Below are 14,400 nucleotides of genomic sequence, written 5' to 3' on the forward strand. Positions count from 1 at the left end.
AAGGCCGATTATGAGAAATCACTGACAAAGAGAGCAAAGGGTGGGACTAAGGAATTCTTCACATATATAAATGCAATTGAGAGAAGAATAAATCAGATGGAACCCTTATATAATGGATGTGGGATAATATTAGATACCCCAGCTGATGTTGCAGATGAACTCAACAGTTATTTTGCATCAATATTTACAGAAGAAAAACATTTTATGTCAATGAGAAATTATGGGAGTGAAGTTGAAAAATATGTAATTAATGATAATGGAATTTCACATGATTATTTAATGAAAAAACTTTCGAGTCTACAGGTGAGTAAGGCTTCTGGGGTTGATGGCATATACCCTATAATTTTAAGGAAAGCGAGTGCGCTGAACCATTAAGACTAATTATGGGAGCATCACTGGACTCAGGAGAGATTTGGTTGGATTGGAAAGGTGTCAATGTATCACCAATACATAAAGGTGGTTCTAAGCGTGTAGTGGGAAATTACCGACCACTCAGTCTAACTTCAGTAGTAGGAAAAATCATGGAGGCAATGATCAAGGGTGGAATTCAGGATCATTTAGATAGAAATGGAATTCTGAAGGATACACAGCATGGTTTTGTAAAGAGAAAATCATGTTTTACAAATCTGGTTGACTATTTTGACAGGGTTACTCATGAGCTGGACTTAGGGAATAATTTTGACATTATTTATTTAGATTTCAGCAAGGCATTTGACTCAGTCCCACATGAGCAGCTACTTTATAAGGTGCAACAGGTTGGAATCATGGGGAAAATTTTTAGATAGATAGCAGCATGGCCTCAAGGAAGGAAGCAGAGGGTTGTGATAAATGCTTATTCCTCAGATTGGGTTAATGTAAAAAGTGGGGTTCCTCAAGGATCAGTATTGGGACCACTGTTCTTTTTGATTTTCTTAAATGACATCGATGAAGGGATAGAGGGCATGGAGAGAGGGATAGATGTCTAAATTTGCAGATGATGTAAAGATCAGTAGAGTAGTTAATGATCACTGCCAAGCAGAGTGACCTAGAATGACCTAGATAGATTTCTTCAGAGTGACCTAGATAGACTTCAGGGATGGTCAAAAAAGTGACAGCTACTTTAATTCTGCAAAAAGCAAGGTCTTACACCTGGGGAACAGCAATCCCAAAATAACTTATACATTTGGTGGAGCTGAACTAAAGTCAGTAGTGGAAGGAAGGGACTTGGGAGTTATGATACGGTCAGACATGAAATTCTCCAATCATTATAGACAGGTTGCAAGGCCTATGGTGTCCTATCAATGATTTATTGAACATTTGCTAGTGATACGGAATGTCATAATCGCATTATGTAAGACTATTGTTGGATCACACTTGGAATACTATGTTCAAGTATGGAGACTACACCTAAAAAAAGACATTGAGCTTCTTGAAAGGTCCAGAGATGGGTAACTCGCCTGGTGAGATTGACAAAACAGTGTCCATATGAGGAAAGACTTTGAATATGTGGGTTGCAAGCTTGGAAACTAGCCACCTTAGAGGGAACTTGATTGAGATGTTTAAGGCTCTGAGAGTCAAAAGTAAAATGAATGAGGATGAAATTTTCACAGTTATAAATGATTCTAGAACTAGGGGCCATAAATTCAAGTTACAGGGGGGAGATGTTTATATTGGACTGCAGGAAGTTTTATTTTAGCCAACAAGTTATAAATTACTGGAATAAGTTACTGTGGTTGAGGCTGACAATTTGGAGAAATTCAAAGGTCAGCTGGATAGTTATTTATGGGAGGAGGGAAATGCATAGGTTGTGTATTTCTTTTCTTTTATTATTAACCATATGGTGTAAGGAAGCCTGAGGCTTAAGCTGCACCAACAAAAAAAAAAAAAAAGTTACCCTGAGAGAGAGAGAGGGAATCACCAAGAAAAAAGAATGATAATATGCAGCTCAGGACCGGACCCTGGGTGTGTGAACCCCTACGGTTAATTTTTTATTAATTATTTATTTTATTATTTTACTCTTTTTTTTTTTTTTTTTTTTTGGCTGGTGCAGCATAAGCCTTAGGCTTCCTTGCACCACATGGCCATTACTAATATTTGTCACTACTACTAACAAGCTTCCATCTATTGTTGTGGAAGTGAGCAGCTTGAATAAATTCAAGGAAGAACTAGAGAAACTATTGGAGAGAATGTATGGGTGAAATGGATTTTTTTTTTGGCTGATGCTGTATAAGTTTGCTTTCTTGCATTGTTTACCACTACTGATGCTAATACTAAAAATGAGAATTTAAAATTAATGGCACTTCTCCCATCCAATTACTGAGCACACTGGCTTCATGTTTAATCACAGCACCCCCAACAGTTGATGCTCACTTGCTTCAGATGTTGTTTCCATGTCTGTTAGATACCCAATCACTGAAGCATACAGGTTTTTCGATTTAGTGTTTAACTCACTGAGCATAACTCACTCACATAACCGCACATGTGGGCAATTTAAGTGTGAACATATCTAAAGTGCACACCTAAATTGTATCAGAGGTAGTTTTATTTTAAAAAAATTAATTAGAAATATATAATTTTCAATATAAAAATTGTTTTTTTCACAATGGTGTTCATAACAGATTAAAAATAAATATGGTACCAAAAAGTGAACAATTTTAAATTACTGCTTTCCAAATTTTTAAGGTTATAAGTGGGATTATTTTTCTGGGGTATGTATGTGTTCATTAAAAATAAATTAATTTTTAATTACATTACTTGAGCATGAAAATTAAAAAAAAAAAAAAATCATAGAGTTACCCTCACCTCTTTAACTGAGTCTTTATTACATAAACAGTTAGTGGTGGTAAATACATGTTATTCATACTAAACTGGAATAATTATTTTTCAAATAACTTGATAATCAAATTTAATGATTACACGATAGCAATAATAACATAAATATTGATGATACAGGCATGTTAAAAATATCAAATAAATTCTGTGAAAGGTTGTCACGAATAATTTTCTGAAAAGATATTTTAAACTGGGAATAGCAATAAACTGAAATATTAACAATAACAAAAATACAAAATGCACAATATCTGGAAAACTTCTGTGGAGAGACATTAAGATCTATAGGCCGACCGGGCTAGCCGAGTGGGTAAAGTACCTGCCCGGCAACCCAAAGGTCGCGGGTTCGATTCCCGCCTCGGGCTTGGATCAAAGTACTGCAAAAACCTTGGGAGGTGCAATATGGCCACAGAAGCCGATGCGCCAACAACTACCAAATCAAAAAAAAAAAAAAAAAAAGATCTATAGACTGAACACTAAAAATACAAGGTACATTCAAAAAGTTACTGGAATTTTAACTATTTTGTGAATAAACTATTTTGAAGGTGATTAGGCTTACTAACCTAATCACCTTCAAAATACCTTCCTTCTGCTCACAAACGCATGCTTGCAAAATTAGCCTTCCCAAGCTTTGAAACCTTCTTTAAAATCGTGTTTTTTTAGTACACATATAGGTGCAAGGTTGGGGAAGTAGGGAAGTTGCTGCATGGATGTGATTTTTTTTGCAGCCAAGAACTGCTGAACTGCCAATGCTGTGTGACTGGGTGCATGTCATTATTATCATTATTATTTCTCCCTGATTGGGGGTTCCACCTTGTGACGAGTATTGCTACCAAGTACACAGGGTGGTTGTTGTTATGTCTGTTGTTACTGTTGGTCGAAGAACTCTCTGACAATCCTACAAGTGTTCAGGGTTTCTGGAGTTGCGACTTTCTGGAGTTCCTTGTAGGTGTTTGCTGGAAGACCTATTGCTGCTAGGCTGTTATGTAGTGTCTTTGGCACCATACCTGTGGTTGACACGATGATCAGGATGATCATTACTTGTTGCATATGCCACATCTCTTTGATCTCCTGTCTTAGGTTTGTATACTTTCTGATTTTTTCCCCATGGGTTTTCTGCAGGTTGCCAGTGTTGGGTACCGCTATGTCAATCAGATAGGCAGCCTTTTCCTTCTTATCCACAAGGGTTATGTCTGGTCTGTTGTGCAGGATTGTCCTATCCATTATTATGGCACGGTCCCAGTACAGCTTGTGGGTTGGGGTCTCTAGTACTGCCTGGGGTTCATACTTGTAGTACGGTACACTTTTTTCGATCAACTGGTATTTCCTTGCTAGCTTCTGATGTATTATCCTGGCTACCTGGTCGTGTCTATGAGTGTACTCAGTCTGGGTAATCACCTTGCATCCTGCAGTGATGTGTTGGATCGTTTTTGAGGCCAGGTGGCATCGTCGACATGTGTCATCTAACACTCTGGGCTCCTTGCCAATGTATTTTCTTTAGTTCCTGGTGTTGATTACCTGGTCTTGGATGGTGAGCATGAATCCTTCAGTCTCAGGGAAGAGCGTCCCACTCGTGAGCCATGCATTGGAAGCAATTTTATCTATGTGACCCTGATGGAGATCATTGTAGTGCCTGCCATGGAGTGTCTTCTCTGCCCATCTTTCTAGCTTTGTTTGTACCTCCTGGTTGGGGGGGGGGACTCCTCGCTTAGGTTGTCTATCTAAGTCTATCTTCCTTTGGCCGAACAGCAGAAAGGATGTCTATCTAAGTCTTTAGCATTAGCATTAGCATTAGTAGAGGCATATGATGCAAGAAAGCAAGCTTATTCAGCATCAGCCAAAAAAAAAAAAAAACCCACTCCCATTTCACCCCTCCGTTCGTTCGAAATACCTGTCCAGTTGAGCTTTAAATTTGTTTAGGCTATCAACTTCAACAACAAGTGATGGAAGTCGGTTCCACCAACCAACCACCCGCTGGCCAAAGGCAAATTTCCGCACATCTATCTTCCTTATGGCCTGGTGGAGTGCTGCTGTGCGTTTCTGGAAGTAATCCTTCAGGTTAACTATCGCTGTCTTCTGTTGCTCAATGAGGTCTATCAGGCCCCTTCCTCCTTCTTCCTCGGCAATTGTCAGTCTCTCAACAGCAGCTCTTGGGTGGTGTTGGCGGCTCTTGGTCATCATTGTCCTTGTCTTTCTCATGATATCCTCCAGCTCGGTGTTAGTCCAATCTATGACCCCGAAGAAGAATGTTAGCACTGGGACTGCATAGGTGTTTATGGCTTTAACTGTGTTCCCTCCATTCAGCTTTGCTTTCAGCAAGCTTCTGAGTCTCTGATGGTATTTTTCAGTCAGGCAGGCCTTAATTTCCTTGTGCTGTAACTGCTGAGCCTGCATCATCCCAAGTATTTGTAGGCCTCTCCCTCTGCCATGGCTTCGATCTCTTTACCACTTTTCAGCTGGTAGTTTCGGTTGACTAATTTTCCCTGACGGTATCCGTGGGTCTTGCATTTGTCTAGACCAAATTCCATCCTAATATCCTTGCTGAATTCTTCGGTGATCTGGAGTAGTTGCTGAAGGTGCTTCTCGGTTCCTGCGTAGAGCTTGATGTCATCCATATACATCAGGTGGGTGAGGGTGTACAGGTTCTTCCTTCCTTCTTTGAGGTTATATCCTTACTTGCTACTGTTGAGCATGGTAGATAGCAGGTTAAGTGCTAGACAGAACCACAATGGGCTCAGGACATCTCCCTGAAAGATTCCTCTCCTGATGGGGATTGGCCTGATTGTGATGTTTTCTACCTTAACGGTGGTACTCCATTTTGGCATCGTTTCTCCTAGGAAGTTTGTCACTATCGGATTGACTTTGTAGATTTTCAGCGCCTCTATTAGCCAGCTATGAGGCACAGAGTCGAAGGCCTTGCGGTAATCGATGTAGGCTGTGTAGATGTTGCAGCACTTCTTGTATGCTTGTTCCATAACCACAGAACCTATGGTTAATTGCTCCTTGCATCCTTTGCTCAGCCCCTTGCATCCTTTCTGCTGTTTGGCCATTATGCTCTGGCTCTCCAAGTGGTCTGTTATCTTCCTGGTTATGCAGCTGGTCAGGATCTTGTACATTATTGGGAGGGTGATTGGCCTATATTTTGCCGGGTTTCTTGTATCTTCATCTTTAGGCTTCAGATATGTGATTCCTTGAGTGAGGCGCCTCCGTAGCCAGGTGGGAAGGAGCAGCAGTGCGTAACACACACTTCATGATTAGACTGGGGTTCGAGCCCGTTACCACCAAATACAGAGGCTGCAGAAAGGTCAGGGAATGACCACTGCATATTCCTGGAGCAATATAGCCTTAGTTGCTAATGCTCCTAAAAAAACCAAATAACAACATAACCTTGAGTGAGAAACTTCGGAATTGTCTCTGGGTGCCTTATCATTTGGGTGAACTGCTCTGCCAGGTGCTTGTGTGTGTGCAAGTGAGCTTCTTCTTCTTCTTCTTCTTATTATTATTAGCCATATGGTGCAAGGAAGCCTGAGGCTATTGCTGCAGCAGCCAAAAAAAAATATATATTTCTGAGTTACCTTGAGAGATAGAGAGAGTCAGAAATAGAAGGGAAGCACCAATGAAGAGAAGAATGATGATATCCAGCTCAGGACCCTGGGTGGGTGTGCCAAGCCCATACTCACGCAGAATCCAGCCATCCTTCCATTTTTGGAGTTGTCTTCACCTGACATTCTTATGAAAATGTGTCAAAACCTCAATGTAGTAAGCAACAGTAATGCATCTCCCCCTAGTCACAAATTCTTGGTGCAATATGCCCTCATCATTGAAATAAATGATCAGCATGACTTTAGATTTTGATGCACAAAACTTCTTGGGCCATGCGGACATTTTTGTACCATTCAGATGATTCTACCTTGATCTCAGCATTGTAGGCAAAAACACCCAACTCTCACATCCCAGTGACCACTTTTCTTAGGAAGTTTGGGTCTTGCGTATATTTTTCAAACAAATCACCTACGATGACTTTCCTGTAGCTCATTTGATCATATGACAGCAACCATGGAACAAACTTTTGCATACATGTGACACAGTCATGTGTATGCAAAGTTTGAGTTACAGTGCACAACACACCTTTTACAGGTGTGTGTTTGTGTGCACGCACGCGTGCGCAGTTGGACTGCCTGAGCCTACAGACAGTCCAACTTCATGAGCAATCTTAACAACAGTCATTTGCCTATCATTTTGCAAACATTCCTTCACTTTCGTGACATTTTCATTATTTTTGATGTCAAAGGACATCTTCCAATGTTTCCTGTCCATTTCTAAACTGATTAACCCACTCATAAATTGCTGTTTTCTTGAAAGCATCATCTCGATAAAATTTTTTCTATAATGCTTGCAACATTTCTGTAGCACTTTTCTCGAGTTTAAAGAAGAACTTGATGTTAGTATGCTCTTAAAACTGTGACATTCTGCAATCAATCAGCTGTGACACACAACTGATGTGGTTGAACCATTTCCCACTTGGCATGCATGTGCACCAAGGTCAATGTCAATGCCTCTTGAAAACTTATGGCCATAGTGCAAACCATTTAAACATAAGCATACAATTCTGGGAACTTTTTGATATAGTACTTTTTGAATGTACTATGTATATAGTATAAAACCTCTTTCAAGAGGGGTGCCTCCGTAGCCAGGTGGGAAGGAGCAGCAGTGCGTAGCACATGCTTCTTGATTAGACCGGGGTTCGAGCCCGTCACCACCAAATACGGAGGATGCGGAAAGGTCAGGGAATGACCACCGCATATCCCGGAGCAATATGGCCTTAGTTGCTAATGCCCCCAAATAACAAACTTTCAAGGGGACAACAGAAGAAGCCCTTCTGCAAGCACCATTTAGCCAGAGAGAAAAAATTACAGAATCAATTCCATCTTGAATATCTATAGAAGTAATTATAACAACCTACAACATGCATTGTCTTTCATATGCACTTACTTGTAATTCATTTCTTGCTTCTCGATTCCTAATCCATTGCTTTCCTTGACCTTGAGGATCAATAAGAAGAGGATAACAGGCAGCTTTCATCACAATTATACCATTCTGAATTGATAATTCATCACTTGGAAGCCCATACAAATTCCATTCTGATATCTGAAATAAAAAAATCACGTAAAAATTATCATAGATCATGATTAACAATGACAATATCAGCATTATTATACATAGTTAATTTTTTTTTACCATGAAATATTGTATAACACATACTGGGATAGCTCATATTTAGAAAACAATGGCCCATTGTAGATATCACTTGGCAGCACTGTTTTTGAGGAGACTCAAAAGGGGGATGAGGTGATAACAAGACTTAGACCTCTTTTAAAGAGGTGTTATAATGGAATGCCACACTGCAAGTAAGTCCAACGGTACGCAACACTACACCTCCCAAAGCCCACACACTTTTAAATCTCTGGCCTCAACAGCGTACTGTTTCACATGACAATTTATATTACACGGAGATGGGGGAACCCCTGGTTCCGTTAGACACAAACACACTACACACTATACTGCAAGTAAGTCCACTCATCAGTTATCAAAGCAAGTGGATTATTCAATGCCAACCACAGGAGACAATGAATGGCAATAGAAGGTAGAGGGATAATATTATCATTCACCAAAGCTTTAATGGTGTTCCTTAATGATTCTAGCATTAGTAGAGGCATTTGATGCAAGAAAGCAAGCTTATGCAGCATCAGCCAAAAAAAAAAAAAAAAAAAAAAACCACTTCCACTTCACCCCTCTGTTCGTTCAAAATACCTGTCCAACTGAGCCTTAAACTTATTTAGGCTATCAACCTCCACCACAAGGGATGGAAGTCTGTTCCACCAACCAACCACCCGCTGGCTAAAGGCAAATTTCCGCACATCTATCCTACATCTGTCTTTCCTCAATTTGAATTTATGCCCTCTCAGGTGATTTTTCTGAGCTAGAGGAAGAATCCCATCAGCATTGAGCATGCTTAAACCATTCAAGGCTTTATACACCTCTCGTGTTCGTAACTACCGTTACCGTTAGTAACTTTCCCGCCATTGTGATACCGTACTAGATAGCGTTAGTTGAACTTCGTTAGCAGTTAAATTGTACGTTTAAATAAATACATATAACGACTTAGATTACAAACGTAATATAATTAATAACATAACATAATTAATTAATAAATTAATAGAATCATGACTCAGACCAGAGCAGCAAAGCAAAAGGCTCAAGCTAATGGAAGTGCTGTGGCTCAGAGCAGAACTGAGGGGGGCAGTTGTCCTCTGACTCACAGCCTTATAAAATGCACTGTTTGCTTGATGTTTGCAGAGCAATCGGGTACGGGACATGATACTGCCAAGGGGGATGTCTTTGTGTGTGTGCGCGATGCAAGGAGTGTATCGATATCAGGCAACAACTCGGCGTTCTTGTGGGCCTATATGAGAGCTTGAAGAACAGGGTGGATGCCCTCGAAGAAACTAAATTGAGGGGCCCATCAAGCTCTCAACTGCCCACATCAACGCCAGAGCTTGCACTTGGGCATCGCGTGACACAGAGACAACCCCTAAGGCAGAATGCGCTGGTCCCGAAGGAACTAGTAGTTGTTGGTGACTCTATTGTCAGGGAAACGGGGAACATGCTTTGTAAAAAAGATAGGTGGAACAGGACCAGGGTATGTCTGCCAGGGGCAAAGGTTGATGACGTTGTAGAGCGAATATCATCTTTTAAGGGCACAAAAGGTGATATAGTTGTACACGTTGGCACTAATAATATTAAGAGTAGGAGACCGGCAGAATTACTTAACAAGTACAGGTCACTGTTGAACAAAAGCCGAGAATTACGGTTGAATTTGAAAGTGTCTGCAATTCTGCCCAGACACGATAGGAGGGAGTATATGATGAGAGCCTTGTCGATCAATTCGGCCCTGGAAAGATTGTGCAAGGCTCAAGGGGTAGAATTTTTTTCAGCCTGGACTGTACTTGTTAACAGGAGAGATTGCTTCTACAGGGATGGGATACACTTAAATAGAAAGGGTGCAAGAATATTTGCTGATGCTATCGAGGCAGTGTTAGGTGGGTTGGAAAACTGCTAGCTTGGGGGGAGACAAAGACCAATAGATTGACAGTAGCCACTGGCAGAGGTGAAAGAGATTCTTGCACTGCTTCTATTAGAATGAGCAGAAGCCTGAAAAACAAGATGCATGGTATTTCAGAGACTGCTGGGAGCCATTGCGGTACAAGTAAACACATGGGTTGTGTTAGGGTAGCTAAGAATAGAAACAGGTGCAGGTATACTTGCGTGTACACCAATGCTAGGAGTTTAGTAAATAAATTTGATGAATTTGAGGTATTGCTCAAAACATCGAAGGCAGATACTGTTGGGATATCAGAGACGTGGTGTCACACAGATATAAGGGATGCAGAACTGCAATTTGGGGAGTACAACGTCTACAGAAAGGATAGACAGGATAGGAAGGGAGGAGGGGTTATGCTATTAGTTAAGAAACACATAAAAACCAAGGAAGTGAAGCCAGTCGACATCGCTGGACAGTGCAGTGTGGAGTCAGTTTGGTGTGACATAAACATTGGGAGATCAAAATTGAGAGTAGGAGTGTAGGCCTAATGACTCTGATGAGTATAATAAGGAACTGTACAGGGAAATAGAGTGGGCCAGTAAATCAGAGTGTCTTATAATGGGAGATTTTAATTTCCCAGATATTGACTGGAATTTGGGGGCTGGTTACTCACACACTAGCAGGACTTTTGTGGATTTATTGGATGATTGTTTTCTACATCAGCATGTTCGGGAGGCAACTAGAGGGAGTAATACTCTTGATTTGATTATCAGCAGTGATTCTTCATGCATCAAGAATCTGCAGATAAATGAACCACTAGGTGGCAGTGATCTTCATGCATTCTAAGCATACAGCAGTGCAGTTGAAATCTAATTGTAAATCCCAGCAGTGGTACAACCATAAAATTTTTTTTTTTTTTGGAGGGTTCATATCTTACACATTGGCACCTTTTACAATGGTGTCAGCATGAGATAGTACAATTAATATAACATAAACCAAAAAGCTCCTGGAGGGGATTTAACTCCCCTCCCCCACTAAGGGTGAATCTATGGATCAGTCATCTTTGTTGAGCTCGGTGCACAGAATGAGATATGTGGACACGAAGTTATTCACAATTCCAAGTTCACAATTCTTCCTTCAATTTATTTAAGCTATCAACTTCCACAACTGAGGGAAGTTTGTTCCAGCAATCAACCATCCATAATAACTGCAATGCAACACACCAACCATCTATAACTGAAGTTTAATAAGATTGGAGTATACTACTCTGTGAGTAAGATCACACTACACCTGTAAAAATAAATGTATCAACTCCATTAACTTCGAAAGTGTTCCAACTTGGAGTACTTTCGAAGTTAATGGAGTTGATACATTTATTTTTACAGGTGTAGTGTGATCTTACTCACAGAGTAGTATACTCCGATCTTATTGAATTTCAGTTATAGACTGTTGGTGTGTTGCATTGCAGTTATTATGAGTCAGAACTTTCCCAATCACAGAGGCCTATTTGAAGAAGCAGCTAAAGGCAAGCTTCTGCATACCTATTCTTCAACCCTCCTTCCTCGATTTGAATTTGTGACCCCTCATGTGTGTAGTCTGAACAAGAGGAAGAATCTCATCAGCATTGAGCTTGCTCAATCCATTCAAAGCTTTAAACACCTCAATCAGATCACCTCGCAGGTGCCTAGTCTCCAGATGCTGCAACTTGCAGAACTGAAACCTTGCTTGGTAATAGCACCCTTTTGTTCTACTCACCAATCTTACTGCCCTTCTCTGTACTTGTTCCACAGCTCTACATTCTTCTTAAGATGAGGCCTCCAGACCTGGATGCAGTACTCAAGATGTGACCTGACCATTGCCTTATACAATGGGATAAAGACCTCCTTATCCCTGCTAGAAAAATTCCTGTATATTATTTACAAAACCCCATGAGCTGTCCTGGCAGCCTGTCTGCACTGCTCAGAGAACTTCATATGGAGCACAGAGCAGAAGCAGTAAACCTTGCAGCAGAAGCAGTGGGGATTGAGGAGTGGTGAATAATGCTTCACAATCCTCACATCAGATAGATTTACTTAGATAATTTTAATCCAAATGCCCACTTCTGGCCATTTGGATTAAGTTGAAATACCCATGTTCTGTTAATGAATTAGCCCCTGCCTTGAAAGATAAGATGTGAAAAAAATAAATAAATAATGCCCCTACATATGGACAATTTTGTTGAAATTATTATATCCTATAGTGACAACATCAGATATCAAATTTTCCATTTCTCAAACCATAGTCTCTGTTTCTTTTAGTGTTACATGTTAGAAACTAATATATATATATATAGGAAAAAAAAAAAAATTGTCCATACGCATAACAAGTGTATTAGTTTACAGATTTAATCTATCAGGGTAGATCCATAGCTGGACAGGCAACTTGTGTAGTCGAGACCCACTAATTTTCGTAAAATTGGACAAGACAATCCGATTTTACGAAGGCAGGTCTCAACTACACAAGTTGCCTGTCCAGCACATCTAATAAAGTTTCAAGACTATAGGATTCCCATAATGTTTTTTACACATTAATACAATCCACATTGCCTGTCCAGCACATCTAATAAAGTTTCAAGACTATAGGATTCCCATAATGTTTTTTACACATTAATACAATCAACACAATCCATAGTTGACTAAAATTGCATTCTACATTTTATCAACACTATTCACATATAAAATTGTAAACATTTACTGAAGTGAAAAATAAGTTTATTAATCTTCATACAGAGGATACATTTCATGCTTCAAATCTGGGAAACCAAATTCTCTTCAGTTCTATAACCCTTCATTGTGATGTCTTACAATGATATCTTGTTTGCCATTCTATTCATTACCATTTTTCTTGTATTTCTAAGAGCATATAGTAATATCAATAATCTAGTATAATTTAATGATCTCATGATATGGGCTACAACTATGTAAGAGCTCAGAGAGGCCACATTGAAAGAAATTATAAATGTAACTAAGGTTACCAGACATCCATGGCTTCTAAAATTGAGTACACCTGTCCCAGTAAATTACTTGTCCTTGAAATGTCTGCTCTCACCATTCATGGCAGATATCTTTATGGAAGATTTTAAAAAGAGAGAAAGAGAGAGAGAGAGAGAGAGAGAGAGAGAGAGAGAGCTATTGATTAAACCACTTTAAGACACTTATTATGGATTAGATATACAACAATATTTTTTTGACATGGTAATATGGGGAAACACAATTAAAACAATTTTTTTAAGTATATGAGCAATAGACATAGAACTATCAAGTTCAAAATGGAACAAAAGGAGATGGGAAACTCCCATTTTTCGATGTTTTGGCATGGAGAGAGAGAGAGAGAGAGAGAGAACAAAATTCTATTATTAGTATATAGAAAAAAAAAATGGATTCCAAATGTCACATTAATTTTAATTCAGATTATCCATGAATATCAAAAATAGCATCAAGACATTAATGTGTAGAGCAATGAGCTCCAAAATAAAATTAGATGAGAACTTAAAAACATCTCTATAAAATTTTCTAACACTAGGTTTCCACGGAGCAAGGATTAAAAAACACATACATAAATATAAGGAAAACCACGGGAATGGTATTTTACTTTATAGTAATAAAATATAGAATAATGACAAATTCACAAATGCCATCACAACACCATATATAAAAGGAATAGGAGAGAAAACCAAGAGGGTATATTAAAAGTATGAACTGGGTGTGGTTTTCAAACTTATAAGCAAAACTGGCAATTTTCTGATGGATACAATTTCTTCAATAAGACACATTTACAAAAGCATATTAAAAGTACAGGAAAATTTATGCCAGGGAAAAAGGAAAGTTATGTGCAATGAGAGTGGAGGAATATTGTAGAAAAGGGGAATGTCAGGAAATCCGAGGTTACAGAACATGTCTATGGATGTAAAAAAAAAATTGAAATTATGAGGAGGGGGAGATTTCATCAAAAGAAAAATTAAATAAACTTTAAAGATAAGACAATAAACAGAAATATTGGGAGGGACATTAATGCATCATGGACGTATCTTTTTGGCAACAGAATATAAATTATAATGAATTTTTTTAAATTATTTTTTTAAATACATGTATAAATACAAGAGAACTGATCTTTACTTCGTCTCTCTGATTGATCAATCAGGGTCAATCACTTTCTTAAGATGTCATCTCCTTTTCTTATTTGCCTGGAGTTGTCCATGTGATCAAGGGATATGTATTCTGGAATGTAATGCACTTTATAAAGGTAATTATCATAGATTAACAATGGTTTTGATTGTAGTCATCTTTTAATGAAAATAACCAGCAAATGTAATGATTTGTTTTTAAAGTCATGATAATGCCCAAGCTAATCTGTAGTTTTATTTCAATCTTTTTTTCACTACCTTTTTTTTGTTTTATAATCTTTTTAATTTATTCACTTATTGCACCCTTAGCAATTCTTAACATCATTTT

The 14,400-nt window shown here is 38.9% G+C and overlaps 1 protein-coding gene across 1 annotated transcript in view; it reads right to left on the reverse strand.

Moving 5' to 3' along the window:
- The window catches only part of Dhc1 (dynein axonemal heavy chain 1), a 620,756-nt gene that overhangs the window by 166,415 nt on the left and 439,941 nt on the right, over window positions 1-14,400 (reverse strand). The window contains exon 59 of the mRNA XM_090390121.1: window positions 7,801-7,956. Within this exon, the coding sequence (XP_090246247.1) occupies window positions 7,801-7,956 (156 nt within the window). The remainder of the gene's footprint in view (window positions 1-7,800; window positions 7,957-14,400) is intronic.

Source organism: Mastigoproctus giganteus, chromosome 2 (genome assembly GCF_048544385.1).
Source record: "Mastigoproctus giganteus isolate SK-2022 chromosome 2, ASM4854438v1, whole genome shotgun sequence".
NCBI lineage: Eukaryota > Metazoa > Arthropoda > Arachnida > Uropygi > Thelyphonidae > Mastigoproctus > Mastigoproctus giganteus.